The sequence below is a fragment of the Echinococcus granulosus genome (genome assembly GCF_000524195.1).
Source record: "Echinococcus granulosus chromosome Unknown EG_S00094, whole genome shotgun sequence".
In the NCBI taxonomy this organism is placed as follows: domain Eukaryota; kingdom Metazoa; phylum Platyhelminthes; class Cestoda; order Cyclophyllidea; family Taeniidae; genus Echinococcus; species Echinococcus granulosus.
In genome coordinates, this window is record NW_020170474.1 from 240,465 (window position 1) to 259,588 (window position 19,124).

Sequence of the window (19,124 nt, forward strand, 5' to 3'; positions counted from 1 at the left end):
ATTTTTCCTCCCGCTTTGGTATGTGACAACGACAGTAGTATTTGTGGCACATGTTCACCTTCCTTTCGTGTCCCAGTTGTAAATTATCCAAGTAGTCTCCTCCCTCGTTTTTCCCCGACTTCGGCAGAATCCCATCCAAACTGGCACAGAAAAGACGTACTGGAATTGACTTTGTTTGCTTTCCTTTTAAAATCACCCTTTTCCCTTTGCCAAGCAGCACTCGACTCTCATTGGTGGATAGGTCTCCGCCCCATCCCCACCCGCTTTCTTGGATTTCATTGGTCCGTGCATTGCTCAAAGCTGGTCGAAATGACTAAGTTGGGTAACTTGGCTAACGTCCAAATGGGCTGTCGCAGTCCGCGACTCAATTAAGACTGCGCGGATGGCGGTGGTGGGGAGGTTACTATGACGCTTCCGCACCCTACTCATGAGTAGACGGGCGAAGCCTAATCCAGTAGACATCGTGGCGCTACATGTCTGGAGGCGACTTTGTTATGGGGGTGAAGAAGAGTTTGGAGACCAACGCCACAGTCCCGTTCCGCTGCAGTGGAGGCAGACACTCAGGAGACTGGGTAGAGCTAAATTAAGAAAGACTATTCGATTTCTTAAAGCAGGCCGTGTTTACCCCGTGCCAAGTTGTCCCCACTCCGCAAGCGATAATGTTTATAAATTTGATTAAAAAAATTAGCTTCGGGTCTGGGTAATTAATTTTTATAACAGTATCCAACAGCAGAACAAGCAGAGGGCCTGGGAGACGGTAGAAATGACCGGGCTGGTCGCTTCCAAGATGGTGATAAAAATCGAGCACGGAGCTCTTCAGTTCCCGCGGTTTTGGTCTCATGACTGCTGTTACATAGCATTCCACAGCTTAATCTTTTTCCCGCACTGGTGTGGCTTATTGTCTCCTTGGAGATGCCTCAGAACGCTAATTCGCTAACCGTGGAGGGCTAAGTACGTTGAGACTCGCCATGACCGCTTAGCACAGTGACCTCTAGAGCGACACCAGACTTGAGGTATTCAGACGGACAGTGATGTGTAAAATACGGGGGTCATGGGTTGATTGGCCTTCCATTTGTGTGCTTGGAGGAATTCTTTCTAAAAATTTCTCTGCACATGCGGTTCGGGAGATTTGAGAATTAAATACCTAAAAAATTTTCCAAAATGTCTTGGTCGTCGAGATAATCACAACGGGTGTTTACAAGTCTCTCACCGAGACATTGGGCCATTAAAAAATTAACCTTCGGACAATCTTTTATCTTTCCTAGTAAACAACCGAATCGGGTCCCAGAGACCACCGTTTCAAAGTCACCTTTTCAATTGCCCAGTTTATATTGCATGTGATCATGTTGTTGTCTGAAGGCTAATGACAGACAATACGATGACGAGGCAGTAAACAGTGCCTCCCCACCTTCCTCTTTCCCGTCCTTCCTCATCCCAAATTGCAGTATAGGGGATTCTTTTTACCGGGTAGACTATGTGGGCATTTCTCCCCTTACCCGAATGATCAGTCCTGACCGGTTTCCAAGTCAAGACTTTCTTGTTTACATCCAATTTGCGTTGCATCAAGGCGGCAGATCGCAGTCGTGGTTGCCCTACCCTTGACAAGGACGATTTTGCCAGCAGTGCAACGCATGAAGAAAAGAGGTGCGTGGACTGGAAGTCTGTGGGTGGACAGCTGATGGATCGTTTGGGCTGGAGGATTCTGCATTAGTCGGCTTGAAGTTGCAGTACAATGCCATGTCTCATGTCCATCACCAGTTAGCGTCGCCAAGAGGTGACAGGTTGGTAGCACCTTAAATTATTGTGGGTCGTCTGTTTTTAATACTTGGCATGTGGCACCCAATTAACGTGGTAGCTTGCGCGACTTACTCCTCCCATTTGGTGCTGGTTCCCAGGAGATCCTGGAAGCTCCTGCCAGTTTGTGGGAGATGGCGTAGGTATGAAAGTATTGTCCATGTGGTGTCATCCTAAACTTGAGTGGTTGATGTTCAGAATGGGGTTATTTATTAAAAACATATGATTTTGGGTAGTGCACTGTCCTCCTACCACCTACCGCATGATACATCGCTCGCCTCCTCCAAACACAATACATCAAATTTGGCGAGAGACTCCTGCTTCAGCCTCGGAACAAGGTCAGACTGGAGTCACATTCATCAATTTGAAGCGATGTTTTGTGGTGTGGGACCTCGAAATAGGATAGGAGGGAAGCAGTTTCGAGTACACTGAGGAGCTCCAACAGACCGGGGTGTGAGTTGTGCAGCCGACTACACTCCGCTAGCCCTCACAGATTGTTAACTAATGCTGCCGACTGTTTACCTGTTATTTTTTGTCTGCTTTTTTTTCTCGGAGGAAGTTAAGATGACTTTCTAATTTCACAAGTGTATTATCCAAACTGGAGTGTTTATGTCATGAGATTTATCAAGTACACTTGCTCACAAATACGTTTCGACTTGACCGTAATCAAGGATCTCATTTATTTAGGCGCCTAGTTTATTATTAAACAAAATACTCCTACTAAAACCTGCTAAAAGTTGATAATTTTGCATATTCTAAGGAAAAATACCTTTCGTTTTGGTTTCCCGAAGTCCCCTCTGACGTCGCAATAAGTCATACCACCGTGGAATAATGAAGTTCGGCGAGCCCGCGTGCTTAAAGATGCATCAAGATATACGTCGACCCACCTCTTTACTTTACAGATCTTAGTATCTGGGGTTACTTTTGTACACGGCAAATGCAAGAAGATTTTGTCTTTGGTGGTCTCTTTCTTCGACATTCTGTTTGAACTTAAACCAAACCACGTACAAAACTCTGTAACTAATGCCCCTTCCCGATACTTTTGCAGGAAAATGCTTTAAAGTGGTAAAATGCTGTTTAGAAAATCCAATGCTTGGAAATTTATTGCAGTTTGAATCAACTACTTATTTTATTTCAGCGCTTGACAAGTGATTGATGCGCCTTTGGACATGCACTCGCGGCACTTTCAGCTGTCAGCCATCAGAAGCCCAATAAATCATTTTTAAAGCTTAAACTAGAAAGTTCACCCTTGAAATTCTGTACCTCTCGTCACTAAGGGAATCGCTGTGTTTCATCAAAGTACTTAGATGCTAAGCTGGAAATTTTAAACCCACTCGGCTTTGGTGAATCAGGCTTCAGTACTTTTCCCTTCTTCACATCATGATAGTCCTCCAAAAGAGTTGATTTTTAGCCTTATTTTATTATCAGTGAATTGAAGATTCCCATTTTGGAAGGACTTAATTTGATGCGTTCGTTTCCCATTTTCCTAGTCGTCCTTAAAAATACGCAAATTTGGAGGCAAAAAGCGATCATTTGGAAACTAATATGTTTCGTCAAAATGATTTGCCTCTCGGAAAATCAAACCAGTACAGCATTTCCTCTTGTCAGATTAGAAAAAATTGGGTTTTTATACTGCAAACTACCGAAAAAGTGTGTTTACGTTCTTTCTGACGTTCATCTCGCTTAAGTCTGTCTTTCCGATTTTTTTTCTTTTTATTGACTTGTTTCCTTCCCACCGTTGGTTGCCACAGTTTTCTTGTATCATTTTTTCCTTACAAAGCGCAGTCGAGCCGTGTTGTTGACTTGATCGTGCGTTACCTCCTTCCGTGTCACTCCACCTACAGCGTTCTTGTCCTTCCTGCCACTTTGGGCTAGTCAACAAAAGATGCCTCATTCGAGCCCTCTTCAGTTGGTACATTCGAATCTCGCCTCTTCTTTCCCAAAATGTCAGCTAATTCCATAATAGGTCACAAAAACGCTCCTTCGACCTCCAGCTATACTCTCCCCACTCCCTAACAGACATTTCCTACCGAAGCTGGTCAGTTTCTAAGTCAAAAGGCATATCACTGGTAGTGTTTGTCCTTAATTTTTCTGTTGTTCTGTTTCCCTTTTTGCCTCATCGGTTCAATGTCTTTTTTTCTGCTCTTGCTACCCCTATTACTGGGCGGCAGTCATACGGCGGCCGCCGCCGCCATCACTTCCGCACTAACTTACTGCGAAGCACTCACTGCGTCAAAATTGCTTCTACCAGAACCTAGCCAACAGATTAACTTATAATTTTTATGCTAGCTTTTAATATCCCAGCTCCTTGTTCCAATTGTTTGCTGTCCGAGTCCCTGTTTTGCCCTTATTGTGCGTCCAAGCTCGTGCTGCTGAGTCGCTCCTACTGAATTATTCAATTTTTTAAGTAATAACTCACGGAGGAGGGAAAAAACAGATTTTAGAGCATTTAAAAGAGGTCAAAGTTATTAATTGTAGCGCGACGAGTCTTTCCTGAAGTATGAAGTAGTCATGGGAGTATGGTAGAATGTATATTGTCGATGTAGGGAAGAGCTGAGGCATTCGGATTGGCCTGGAGACCATTCGACTGAGCAAGAGCACAATCTGGGGCGCCTTAAGTGCCCATGAAGTCGAGGCGCAGAGTTAGGCAAACAATCAAAGCATTACATAATGAACCTTGTTTCACATAGAGTAAAAGAAATGAAGGTTCTAGTCTTCTCCCTCTTTACATCATCAGATCGTCTTCTGCGGTATCCTAAAGCCGCTTTCTTCAGTTAAAATGTTGAATTTCGTAATTAAGAACCAAGGTAACTGAAGAAGTAAAAGTGTTTATTAAATCTTGTTAATTTTGGAAGCAAATGATCCCATCTTTCTCCTGTTTTTAGGCCACAGGAGACGTCTATGCGGAGGAGAAGGCCGCGTTGCCCTCCGAGGGAGAGTTGGAACTAGGTCTCACATTGGAGAAGGTCACCACTGAGCAGGATGGTCAAAGGCTGATTTGCGAAGCCTCTACCAGCTATCCCCCCGATCAAGTGGCTGAACGGCAGTATACCGAAATTTCTGTTAACTGTAAGTTTGAATTTTTTTATCACCTTGTCAACCTTCGCGCCGAATTGAGAGACCCTTTTTGGAGTGATTGATTGTTTGGTTGGCTGCAGCTTCAGTGTTATCTGGGTAGACAAACCAATTGGTAATTTGTCTCCTGATCTAATGAATTATAAGTCACCCTCCTTTTGTATCAGTGGTCGCTACTGAAATGGAATATCAGTAGCAGTTAGGGTCGATGGTTAATCCCATGATTGATTCGCATTTCTAACTGTACCTAGTCGATGATTGGTCGCATTCCACTCATTCATCAGCGAGTTTTGAACAGTGATGGACATGAAATCTTCCTTATTGTTAAAGCATTCCCTCTCCTTTCACCGGTGCAAAAAATGTACGCCTCTTAGTATTTGTGTCCAATTTTGAAGGAATTCTATGTGCAGGTTTTTTGGAGAGTTTTGTGTGATACCTAAGAATGATGCTTCAGAAGCACTCTTTGTAAGACAAACACCACTTTTATTGAGATTTGAGTCCCTTCAAAACACTAGGTTTGGTGGATGAAGGAATCGAGAGATGGATGATGATTGGATTAGGAACGAAGGAATTGCGATTGGATGGACGAAACTGGGATGTATGAACAAGGATAAAGAGGTGATTTTAGGTGGAAGCAGAAATGTTTGAACATTTTTAGATGTATAAGTGAATCGGAAGTAGTAAAAACAAGGAAGAATGGGTGGTTCCACCACTGATGAATGAATGGATCAGGGATGAGTGGATGGAATGGCGAATTGGATCCCAAGGGGGGGAGGGGAGCGGAGGTCCTTCCAATTCAAAATATCTTTTTTTTCAAGTAACCAAATAGTTATCTCAGCCTCATTTTAAACCTGAAAACAAATTAACAAGCACGCCGCTTCTCACCAGAATTCCGATTTATGGTATTTCGTGGTCCAACAAAGTTGAATTACTAAATGGCGCACAATCCCTCAACGGGCTGGATGGCCAGTCTTCGATCTTCAAGATTGTGCAACTAGCCTATCCGAATTTGTAAGCCATCATCCCTGAAGGCGTAATAAGGCGTAGGCCGGTAAAAGGCATGCGTAAATGTTTGAAGATCACACCGTGACGCTACTAGGTTGATGATCAGACCGTGGGGAGGGCTTGGGGTGCAGTTTATTGGTCTTGAGACAGGAGGGACGATGATGCGATAAGGACGACTTCTCATTCGGTTTCTGGTGCTAATTGTCGTTAATTTAGGTAGAAATCCTAACTACCGCATCCGCCATAGGAGAAAAATTATACTGGTTAGGGACTGATTTGTAAATTGGGGCTAGAAGGTGGCCTGCAACGCCAATTGCTTGGAATGGACGAATCCGCTCTTGACAAAGTGGTCAGGAGCTCCTGAAGAAGGCTGCCATCAAGGTGTTGAAGGCGCTATCACTGCCTAGTTTGCAGAACTGACGATTGGGCGATTTCAAATGCCGCTTCTGACCAATGTCCCCACAGATTTAACCGTCTACAGTCGAAGTCTTTCCATTGTGGTATTTGGGCAGCAGTTACTGATCAACAAAATTAGTGTCTCTATTCATCGGGCGTGGGTCAACCTGACGTCTCAAGCCATCCCCGAGGGTGTAGCAAACCACATTGGTAATGGAAGAAGCTACAGGCATGACATTAAGATAGGGACTGAAGCTCCCGCACACTGAAATGGAATAGTAAAACAAATCACTGAAGTTGATTGGCAGACTTGATTTTAGACACCAAAGCAGGTCCATTCGACCATGGATACGAAATCAGTAGTAAGCAGTAGGATGCAACCTCACCTTACAAGGCCTTTAAAGTCTGTCTCTCAGTAGAATCTTCTGTTTCCCTCCAACCTCTAACATTCCATCGCTTACGAAGCTCCAGGCTATTAAATTAGGCAGAGGTGATCGGTAAAGAAAATGCATGCATGTATATTTTTGTGGCCAGCAGTGGTGTGGTCTTGTCATTTTTTCCCGATCTCTTGCTGCCAACAAATTAGCCTAAAATCGGCAAGTAAATTCATGCAACTTCACTTTCGGGTGTGTCTTAGTTTTTGTTTTGCCCCTCCTATGGCAAAATGAGGGAACTACGAGGGGATTGTCTTCACTGGTCACCTAGTGAATACTTATGGGGCTTGTCGCCTGATAGCAAGTGATCCCCGAGAACCCCATAGGCTAGTCCGCTTGACTTGGCTCTATGCGTCCTCCAACTTTTGACATGATTGTGTTCTTTATATTTGAGGTTTAGGATCAACCGTTCCTTTTGTTGAGTGTTTGTAGGAATGAGTGATTATTGTCTTACTGCTGGAGGTATGAGCCTCCTGTCACCGTATTTTTAGTGGATCCAGACATCACCCACCGTTGTCCGCTACCTACCTCTCGGCAGCGTTAGGAGTGCCGTCACGAGAGAATGACTTTTAAATGATGTCAATTGAAAGCTCCTGGCACTACTTCTCGGTAAAATCCTTTGAGAGGTTAAAATCCCACCATCCCGTAGAAAAGGCAATTCTCCACACCCTTCTAGTCATCATTTGTTGGTGATTTTAAGAGAGGATGAATTCAGACGTCTGCATCTTGTTAACCTCCTCATTTTTTAAGACACAACTTAAAAAAGGAGTAACGAAAGAGATGATTAACCATATCTCCGTCCAAGAAAGGAATTTCAGCCACACTGCTGTTGTTGTAAAGTTGCCTTCGTTCGGACTTCTTGGTCATATTTTACCTGCAAAATAAGAGCACTTATACTGCATCGGAATCGTTGATGTTTTCAAATGAAAAGAAAAGTATTTTTTCCCTCTTTTCCTTAAAAAAATGACAAAGTTGTGTTGACAACTAAAAAATTTTTGGAAAATGGAGATGGAATAGGGGGACTTTTGCCCCTGGATTAACAATGCTATATTCTTGAAAAGCCACCGTAAAAGGATGACTATTTTTGAAAAGGAAGTTTTCCTTTTATCCCGCAAAGAAAGAGATTTTGAGAATTTTAATATTTAGTCACGAGAGCTCTTGTAATCCAAGGGTGACGCATAAAGAGGTCGTAAAAGGATGGTTTATCGGCTAGGTAAAATTAAGGATGGGTTGATGGATAAATGGACAAATACGAAAAGGGCGGATTTGGTAAGAGGACAAATGGATGGTAGAGTAACACACTAGTCCAGAATGCATGGCGATGAACGGACAGTGCTTAAGGACATCCTAACGGGTTGAAAGAGGTGTGATACTTCTGGAAAGGTAAACACCTCCGATTATTTGAAGAAAAGGAAGGATAAATTAGTCATCGAGTGTGAGGTTAAACGAGCCGAATCAGCACGTTGGAGATTCGGAGGTAAATTAATGAGTTTCGAATCCGCTGATAGGTCACCATTGATGGATAGACGGGTGGATAGATGGTTTTCCAACAGACAGGTGGATGAATAAGTGAATAAGTTTTCTTAGTGGATAGTGGGGAGTAGGTTGAAAGGAAAATATAATTAATAAGGGAACTTTTCGATGCTTGGGCAAATAAGTGGACTTAAGGGCAAACGACTCCGCTGATGGGAAGGCCGTATCTGAAGGTAATCCCTCAGATTAATGTAGAGCTAAGCGAATAAGTAAAAGTTAAGGGTATTTCCACGTTCTGTGCAGCATTTTTGATCCTCGGTATTCCTTTTTTCCCCAACATATTTTGACTTGTCCACTTGGTGGTACCTTTCTTTGACCCCGCAAAGTGGGTCGACTAGGGGGCCATCCTTTGAAGTGCAAGTAGCGCAGTTATTTCACTCAATTGAATAATTCTTTCGCAAACTAGTAGCAAATCCCGTTTATACAAAACTGCTTTTGTCTGTAGTAATCGTGCTATCCGCCGATATTATTAGCAAGGTGGTAGTCATCATCCTGGATGAGGTACTGCCCTCACCCTCTCGCCACCCCATTAAGGGCAAATCTGTAGACAGACAGGTTTAGTGACAGTACGCGACACTGAATTTTGTCCTGCTTGGAGAAAACTTTCTTCTCATTGGCTGACCGATCAGTCCTGGCTGGTTTGTTCCCCATCAAGGCGGTGGATCTCAGTTACATTCGCTTTGCTCCTGACAAGGATATCGAGGTGAATGAATGTAAGATTCCACCTGCAATGCATCACACAAATCGTGGATACGAAGAAGTCTGTGGATAGGCAGTTAGTGGATCATTTGGGCTGGACGATTCCGCATTCGCTGGCGAGAGGTTGCAGTACAATGTCATTTCTCATGTCTGTTACTGGTCAGGCAGTCAATGGGTCAGTGTCCGTAAGCAATCCAACGTAGTGGAGTGAGGTTACAAGTTATTGCGTGACATATGGTACCCATTTAGCTCGGTAGCCTCTACGATCTACTCCTGTTATTTGGTGCTGGTTTCTAAGAGAACCTAGAAGCCTCCTGTCAGTTTGTGGGGGATAGTGTAGGAGTGAAAGTATTTTCATTCCTAAACTTGAGTGGTTGATGGTAGGAATGGCATTATTTATTGAAAACATTTGATTTTAGGTGGTTTTTTGTTTTCTCACCGCCCACCCCATGACACATCGCTCTATACATCAAACTTGACGGGGCGCTCCTACTTCAGCCTCAGAACGAGGTCGGGGTGGAATCACATTCATCAATTTGAAGCAATGTTTTGTAGCGTTAGACGCATGATGCGTCCGTATGGCTAATCGCCTCCAATTCTGCCAGTTTCTACTACCTTCAGCATTCGATTTCAGCCGGCCACACTCGCTCAAACGTAACCGTCAGCAGTATAGGTGCAACCGGTATTTAAATCTCGGCTGTAACTATTAAAGGGTGTAGCTTTTACTACTTATTGGTTGAGGATGTATCAGCTGGGGTCATTCCTGAAGGCGAGGGAAGGCACAATATGTAGTGGCGGCCTACAGAAGGGCTGACGACTACTGGCTTGGCTCGGAGGCCTTACTGCCGGGTAAAAGTACAAAAGCGGAGCCTTGAATCGCCCACAAAACCAGGATGAAGACTAAAACAAGTAAAGTAGGACGCAGTGAATGCTATTCTTTACACAAAGGGATGTAGAAGTGCTTACTTTGAATGCAGCCTCAACTGCTTCTCCCTTTTGCTGGCTTTGTTTTCACTTGGGGCGGGGCATGACTTTTACACACAAAATAAGTTCACTAAAAAGCGGTTTTTTGTAAACTTTTAACACTCAAGCGATATGTTACATGGTACAGTACACTGACGTGAAGTTCATCGCCCCCTCCGCATCTCTTAAATCTATGCTTCTGCAAGGCGCGAAACGCCGCCAAAGGGCTCTTTCATCCCCTTTCACCGCGAATCCATCCTCTGTGACAAAAGGTGTTTTACAAAAACGAATTTTTATATTCCTATTTGACTGGATTTTGTATTTTCCTCTACGGTTCGAAAATATTCAAAATAGTGGAAATCGGAGGCATTGTTGGCCCGAATTTCGGTTTTTTCGGTCGGAGAAGGGGCAACCCCAAAGGCCCCATTCTCATCACACGAATTTGCCCCAAACATCAATCCTTCGTAAAGTTAAGGGGAGTTTGAACTTTTGGATTTATTTAGGCAAAAGAAGTCTTCTTTTTTAGCCTGGAGTTCACGTCTAATTGACGCAATTAAAAGGGTAATTGGGGTACGACTAATAAATTCCTGACCATTTGCACTTGTGGATCCTTAAGGGTAAAGGTTTAGATTTTCCCCTTTATTAAAAGGACTTTCTCACGTCACTGAGGTTAACAGAAGGAAATTTTATACCAAATGATATCACTTTTTGACTTTGTTAAGCATTAACACAAAATAACAATTCTAAAGTTCTTGTACCGCTGCGAGACTTCCCTGACGACGAAGGAGGACGTAATGCTTGGGCAAGATATGTACTGTAGGCGTACAAAGGGGCTAGGAGCTACTGGCATGGTCCAAAGGGCATGGCGCCCCTGCAGAAGTACAACTGCGGAGCCTTGAGTTCCCATGTAAACAAAATGCAGTTTTACATAGCCCCCGTTCCCTTTTTCGAGCATCCTCCTTGGCTCCACCCTTGGTCATCCTCTCGCATCAACCATCACAACATAGTCGATGTTGTAGGAAAGACATCCAGCCACTGAATTTATATGCGACTGAGAAGATACTTGACCACAACGTCACTGATCCGTCTTGACAATTCCACTGGATCTGGCGTTTTGTCCCATTTGAAAACTGCATTGAGGGAAGGGGGAAAGAGCTGGCCATCTCGCATCTTCATTGCAAGTCGTAAGACCACTGGCCCAAAAGCAGAGCCATTTGATAAAGGACGAGGTTTAAAATCGTTTTATGAGGATAAGATTTTGCCTCATTTCCTCCTTGTCACTTTGTTATCATTTTTATGCTATCTATCTGGGTTCTATCCACCTAGCAAGGAAGTGTGGGAAATATCGCACGTTCACCAAATTGTCATCATCATACAGGCGACGTAGACAGCTCCGCAACGAACTTTCCCAGATGATTCACGGCTAGTGTTGCTTCATATGTTAATAACATTCCTGTAGACCACGAGATTGGGGCAATTGCTGAAGGTAGACGTCATTCTCAAGCCTTTTATTAGGGGTTATCACAGACTATCCCAGCCACAGCATATACCCTTCTTCCTTCACGCTAAGATTTAGCATTTAGGAATGAAAATTAGTGTAGTTGTCCTTTATATTCGAGTTCCTGAAGGGCCAAGGGCCTAATAACATGGTCCCGAGTCCATCCCGCCTAGTGGAAGTACAGAAGCGAAGCCTTAAATATCCTTAAAAATAAAAAAGGACTTAAACAAGTAAATAAGGTACTTTAGTTCTACTTGCCCATTTATCCTTTATCCACCAGCTTAGCTCGACGGTATGTCTTGGAGACAAAAAATTGGAAAGAAAAAGAGGAATTGAAAAATGCAGCCTTGTCCGAGCGTGCCATATCCCTACTTCTGTCTGGTTGGTCGGTTGTCACTGTTGTCTACTGTAAGAGGCTATCCCCATGGGACGATTATGGGCACAAATTAAACACATCCCGCATAAATGAGGAAGAAATTATGCCTTGCCTCACTTCTGGGTGTTTAGGCTAGAGGGCATGGGTGTGTGCGTGTGATGCGAGCGAAAGTTCGCTTGCGCCGAGAACGTTGTACCGGAGGGACGTCATCACACCCACCTAATTGAACCTTATCTACGACATTAAAAAGCGGGATCATGTGGAATTTTAGCTGTTCAACAGTCAGAGAGTTGGTCTAAAATGTTTTTTTTTGTTTTCTGACACTGCTCAAATAGATTGGAAGGCGGCTTGTCTCATTCATAGTTGATGACTAACCTGCCGAAACTTGAAAGAAAAAGTAGGCGATGAATCATTCGCGGTGCACAGAGTGTCAACTGGTTTAAAGAAAACAATTCTTTTCTCATTGGAAAATAACAGGTCATATTGACTTCCTATTATCGGGGGATATGAGTTAACCGGTTTCTTAAAAGTCGCCTCGATGGCAGAGTTCCAGATTTACCATTTTAATCTTTCTACAGATCCTCCTCAAATTAAATTCGATGATGGTCCGATTCACACCGCTCTGGGAGCGGCCGAAAATATAATGGTAAGCCTTTTGAATAGATAAAAGGCCACTCCTATTCCGGGCATTTTAATACCGTCTATTTGCCCAACCCTCCTCGTAGGTCACCGTCCACGGCAAACCCAAGGCCGATTTGGTGTGTGATCACATGGATTTGTCCGGTGCACGAGAACTGGAGGCGCTACCGGATGAGAAACCGGGTGTCAATCGCTACTTACTTCGTCTTCAGGGTGTCACTGAGGAGGATTTGGGTGAGCACTTCTGTTCCGCCACGAACAAGTTTGGTACCGCCAAAGAAAGCTTCTTCTTGACTCGTGAGTTCGTCCATGAAGTTCCCTACTCAAAATTGGCTCCATAAATGAGATAAATTAATTTAATTTACAGTTGCACCTTCTAAACCGGAGGTAATATCACCTACGGTTTCCAGTCACGCTGACTACTACCTTCTGGGATGGCGAGCCAAGTCCAAATCACCCCTAAGAAATGTCACTTTCCGCATTCAAACGGTAAGTTTGAAGGTCAAATACCCGACTCTACAAATCCACTTGAATCCAAGAGTAACTTACTGTCCCCTCAACTTGTCGTCTCTTTCAGTTTGATAACGAAATGGATGTAAAAGCAAAAGCGAAAAGGGAAGAAACTCGAACGGTTTCGCTTAATGATCCGATGGTTGCTAAGGTTAATACAAGTTCCGAGGAGCTGCAGGAGTTTTGGCACCACCTCGCCAACCTGACATTCGATGCCAAGCATGCTGTTCATATTCGTGCATGTAATAAGCACGCCTGTAATGAATTTGACCTCCAAATACCCGATGTCACCTTCAGGACGATGAAGGAATACAGTGAGTGGAGGAGATAAGTGGCGGTTACTGATACCTTCCTAGTAATCAAACTAATAGGCTATTGCTTGGTTATTTTAGGTTCAAATAAAATCGACCCCAACATTCTCGCACAGCCACCGTCAGCCGCTCTTAGAGGTAACCGAATAGTAGACCTAAAATGCCTTAAAAATATTGAATCTATCACATTTAAGCAACTCCTGTATTACGCGGAATTAAGTGAGACTGCCCTCTCCTTTCCAGCCGCGGCTTTCCGTGACTTCAACGTAGTAACGGACCATGCGCTCTCAACGTCGTCTGCATCACTGCTTATCCTTCTGGCCCTCTCTTTTGCCACTAATTTGTAGGAAGCGAGGAATAAGGAAGTCGCGTATTTAATCCTTTACCCTGTCTCCAGTTCCCTAACCCCTCACACCTACCTTCTTGCCTCTCATCCACAATGCTTAGAAATCAAGGATTATCCATTCCAGCCCATCTTGTTTTATTTTGGCTTTGTTTCTTCTTTTTTTTGCCCCACCTTTAGATATTTTCTTTTTACATCTCTTTAGTCTTTTACCAGGAAGTAATTTAGTCCCTCCTTGCTTTCTGCCAACTTGGTTTATTTTCTTTTCGGTTTCTGAGTATTTGCTCTGTGTTTACTCCCCCATTTCTGTCAAACTTTCTCCCTCTCCGAACCCTTTCTCTCTCCCTCTCACTCTGTCTTTTTCTCTCGTTAGGCTGTTTCTATTGCTCCAGTAGATGAGCACCTGCATCATGTTTTAATTCTGTGTAATAACTACAAATTAATAACCACGGAGAATTCATCCAAGCTATGTGGAATTTACGAGGCGGTTCTGGATTAAATTGCCATTATTATAGCGTCTCAGTCCCCCTGAAGAGGATAGCACATAAATTTAAAGTCAGCTGATGGATTGTTTTCGGAAATGCCGTAATCGGTGCCGGCCGAACCTGTAAAGACCGAAGGGACGGCGTAGAGATGCGCCGTCAAAATACATATGCAATGGGATTGTAGTCTCTAGGAGTAAGCTACTCGGACTAGGGGGAAGGGTACTTGGTCGATAAGAGAATGAGCAAGATGCACCGCGTTCCTATGTGGAAGGTTGAATTTTTTGGCCGCGTAAACGATTGCATGGAACACTTTAGTCAGCCTCAATTTAGGTCTTCGCAGTGGTGGCATGAGCTCTGCTTAAGCCGCATATATGACAGTTCTCCCACAAAACTATTCAAGTAGTGTGTTTTATGTCAATTCTTCTGCAAATGTATCAACTTCCTCCATTAGCGTACTCATCCAAAACTCAAGGAGTATGGACTTGTTAAAAGTCTGCCCTACTCATACTCATTTAAGTAGCGCTTCAGCAGTAATAATGGGACTCAATGCTTAAATGGTTTTATGGATACAAATTACCTTTTAACAGGACTACAGATCCAAGACAGCAAGAATGCACGTTCAACTGCCTTACTAATTTGAAAAAAAGTAGTTGACTCCACAGAGAAATAAACATGAAAAAGGATGCAGAAATGCTCTAAGATAATTGTTTTTTAAGCGGAAAAGGACAGATTCCTGATATCCCTCCTGTTAAAATTAAGCGATTTTAGGAATTATTAATGTATACTACTACTAAGTGACCATCGCGGTCACCTCAAGTAAACAAGTCGAATACAGTCTCATCTCCGCTCAAACATTTTAAGTAGTATTGTTTGGTACTACGATATTTCTCATGAAAATACGGTAACGTCCTTCAGTCTTGATCGGATTTGCACCCAAAAACTAAATGCAAATGACTCAAATCTTGATTCGCCTTTTAATGTGATATAAGTAATATCTCACTAGTCGTAAAATCATCGTTTTTTCAGCTGCTAGCTTTGACTGTCACTAGTGGTTGCTGTGGCAATTAAAAGGGATCCCTCGCATCCTGTTGAATTCGATGCAAAAACTCCAAATACCTAAGTGCCACTCGCTCTCCCAGACAAAGTGTAAAAGAGCATCCAAAGGATTCGGAAATGCTTAAAAGAAGAGCTGATCAGATAGTCATAATTACTGTTGGATAACCAAAAAGGTAAATCCAGTTTTTGAATATAGTGGCAACAGCGACGACTCGTAGCTCGCTTTATAGTGCGCTTTGGCAACCGCATGTATTGTTTGGGCTTGGGTAAGTTACATGGGGTTATTCCATTCAGCTGCATGGAAAATGGCGTGGAATTTTTTACCACCTGCGATTCTGAGCTGACCTCTCTAAAAGTGGGCCATTTATGTGACAAAAAAAGCTGTCAAACATTTACTATTAAGGCCAAAAACTGTTTGAAGACGGTAATTTTTTGACATTAGAGTTGTACAGTGCTGATTCTCATCGCTCGGCTTGCATCTCCGCTCCACGGATGATGAAACTTGTGGTGGCCTCCAGAGGACGAAATCAGCCTGTACAGCTGCACTCGGTCTCCTACTCGGTAGAGGCCAGTCTGACTGTAGCCATCTCAAAATCTCTTCTGCCTGGTATACGACAGTCATAAGTATTTCCAGGCGACGTTGAAAGTCTGTCGTGTCCCCTATTTTAGTTGCAGTAGGTGCGATGGGATATTTTGGGTGGGTGCTTCTGAGTTTTACGATCTGTGAGCATCTTGAACGGTGATGTGTAGGCCGTAGCCCTTACTGTACGCAAGGAGGCACCATTCAAGGCTTAAAATCCAGTCTTCTGATTGTGTATCTCTAATGAAAGTCTTTGCTAGTCCAATCAGGGTGGGATTCGTTCTTCTCATCTGCCGTGCGTGTGTAGGAAATCCCGTATCTCTTGCTTAGTTCAACAAGGAGTCGGTTTTTGAAATTGGCGCGGTGATAGCTGTGCACCATTTCGGGCGCTCTATGTTGGCAAGTACAGCGATTAAGGAAAACCAAAGCGGCTATATCGACGTCTTGTATCGTCATGTTTTCCTGGAACAGTCCACCATTACCAGAATATATCGGTTCCTTTTTTGGTGGTCAGTAGAGGACCCATGACGTCAATACATACTCTTTCCCCTGGAGACACTGTGGGCGTAGACTGGAGTGGTGCAGTCGCTGCAGCAAGTAGCGCAGGTTCGGCAAAATTAAAGCACTTCTGAAAAGACTGTAAACCACCTTCACCTTTTACTTGAGACGTCTAGCATCTTCTACTCACTCACAACCTCCAGCAGCTCATGTAGCCCTTGGAGGACTGCTTGTACCGATGAGTCTGGTACTTGCAAGAATGAAAGGGGGTCGTTTAGAAGCAAATAGGCTAGGAAAAAGGAGGATTCGCCAAATTTTTGGTATGACACAGAGGGCCTTGACGTGAGGGTGTTAGATATGATAGCCTGTTGCAGTTGGTGTACCGCGGGATTGTAAGCAACTCCTGACGCTTCTTTGTTTCGAGCTCTATGAGCACTCTGAGGACGTTGGTATCCGTGCCACGGAATTTCTCTACCATAACGGGTGGGTGGGGTCCGTGTCTAAACTGGACTGTTGTCCTACCAGGCCTTCTGGTTCGAGATGAGGCGCGGTAGACTCGTTTCGCTAGAAGTTGGAGGCTCATTGCGTACTTCCCATCATCGCCTGCTCTTTGGTGGCTATCGAAAATTCTTTATCGAGTGTCTTTTCTTCCGGCTTTACAACAGGTTTGACTAAGGTAGCAAAGCATTCTTCCAACTCGATGTCCACATTTATTCCTGCCTCTACGACGGCCGAGAATGGAATTTGGTGAGATACATAGAATGTGCAGTGAACTCTGACGTCGAAATCCATGTGGTACTTGAAAGTGGGGAGGCCCGTGGGCGATTACCTCCTCTGCCTTGGCGTTTCTTCCCTTGGAACTAGCAAACTGATTAGGTAGGGGCATTTGTTATTGCCAGTGCTATGAACGGAATGCAGTGATTAGGGTTATGCTGATCTTCCTCAGGGATGGATGATATCCGTTCCGTCCCGAGATTAACGTTCCCTGACCGCCTAAACGATCTATTCACACAAACCTGTATTGCATACCATCTGTATGTGTTTCAAAACAAACCACACATTACCACCTGATAAGAACCCACAACTTAATTGAATCCACAATCTTATGTCGCTTAAGAGATCCTCATCTGTCACTGGACGCCCATTCTAACTTCATCATCTTCCACTACATTGCTGGGACTTGTTGACTCAGCTTAACCTCTTGAATCACATTTGTAGCCCCTCGCCATTTCCATGAAGACTAGAGAAGATGTAACACTTGGACAGAATACGCTTTGGCAATACAGAGTAGGCCTTGGGGATTGCTGGCACGACCCGGAGGTACGATAGCGGAGCCCCAAGTTGCTGGTTACTAAAACCAAGAGTTGAAAAAGCAATCATTATATATCATAAAGGAAGTTTCCAGTTTTAATTTTTTCGTCTGGTTTTTGAACACCTAATATAAAAAGTGTGAAAGTAGCTTCATATGATGTGGAGTGGTTATTGCCTCCAAAAGAATAGGCTTTTCTTAAAGAATCAGGTGTCTAATTAACGCTACGTACCACTTAAAACGGAGAACATAAAAAAACAAGTTTACAACGGAATAACACTCATTTTAATGGCATATTTACCTACTTGGACCCTTCGTCTCCATGGTTTATGCCTCTGTCTTAGTAAAAAGGTCATGAGGTCATGAACTCTAAGCTCGCTTCTGCGTCATTCAAACATCGTTCTTCTTTGGAGGTGACTCAGTGCACTGAAATAATTTCCACTTCAACAATTTTTTTTATAAACCAATACCGCTGCAGCTGCCAAAAGCTAAGGTTTCTTGGTACATGACTCGATGCAGGGTGTTTCCCTTGATTTAAAGCAGTCCTTCAAACAGGAAAGGAGGACTGATTAGATGAGAAAACGCCATCTCTGACTTTCAACAGTTAGTTCTGTTCAATCCCTTTTAATGAGGCAAAATTACATGTAAATTTCACACAAATTATTTTGTTGAAAAGACTTAGTTACAGTTTCACCAATCTGTGACGAGTAGAAAATAGGCAGGAGATAAGTGCGTAAGCGTTAGAGATAGGCTAAAAATAATTGCACCGTAAGCTTAGAAATAATTTTTCATAAGATGAATAAAAAGTTAAATTAGCCCAAATTTTTTTGAGAATAAACCCCTGTCTGCTCAAAACATTTCTTTCTTTAAAATCCGGTTGGAGCCTGCCTCGGCCATGTCACTTCGTTGCTATTAGCACTGCAAGAGAAAGGGGTGAGAGAGAGCTATACGCACCAATCACGACGCTGAGCGCGTTTTTACCTCAACGTGACCTTAAACCTCGTGTGCGCATGTGTGCGCTACCGATGCATTTGACCCCACAACTGAAGCTTATAATTAGACGCAGCTGTTCCACCCACAATAATTGTGACTAAATGACTAGAGCTGAATGAAAAACTGCTGGAGTAAGAACTCCCTCTAGCAGGTACCCGCGACTACTGATTAGGGGAAGGAAGATCAAACGAAGAAAAAGCGATTAACTCCACGAATTTATAGAAGATAATTAAGTAGTATTCGTCCAGTCTGCTATCTCTTCTTTACTACGCAGGTGAATTTCACGATTCTAATTTTCATTCCTCAGAAAATCCATAAAAATAAAGAGACATTTAATGGAAAAATTAAGCCAATTAAAAAGGGTTTACAGGTGATCAGGTGATGTCCACTTGGTGACTCATTCACTGGCCACATGACGGCGAATGCGCATTATCGATTTTCCAATAAACCACCCCACCCGTCTACAGCTTGCGGCAATCACCTGATCATCAAGCTAAAAATCGATAAACAAGCGGAACAAGTGGAGCGAATAGCCCCTGCACAAATGGTGCAGATTTTTGCCCAAATATCCCTTTAAATAAGGAAAAAATTGCAATTTTTATTTCCGGTTGAAATTTTTTACTTTTA

General features: G+C 43.4%; 1 protein-coding gene across 1 annotated transcript; it reads left to right on the plus strand. All coding sequences in view use genetic code 11, as the record gives it.

Annotated features, from left to right (window-relative positions):
• Window positions 1-473: 473 nt before the first annotated feature.
• EGR_08052 (vesicular amine transporter) lies at window positions 474-15,741 on the plus strand (the record flags this gene model as incomplete). Its single annotated transcript, XM_024497301.1, has 12 exons — window positions 474-572; window positions 1,568-1,663; window positions 4,680-4,863; window positions 6,340-6,480; window positions 8,683-8,792; window positions 8,836-8,950; window positions 12,352-12,419; window positions 12,499-12,709; window positions 12,780-12,901; window positions 12,990-13,236; window positions 13,315-13,371; window positions 15,560-15,741. The coding sequence occupies 12 exons, from the start codon at window positions 474-476 to the stop codon at window positions 15,739-15,741; spliced, it is 1,632 nt and encodes a 543-aa protein (XP_024348300.1).
• Between the last annotated feature and the right edge of the window lie 3,383 nt (window positions 15,742-19,124).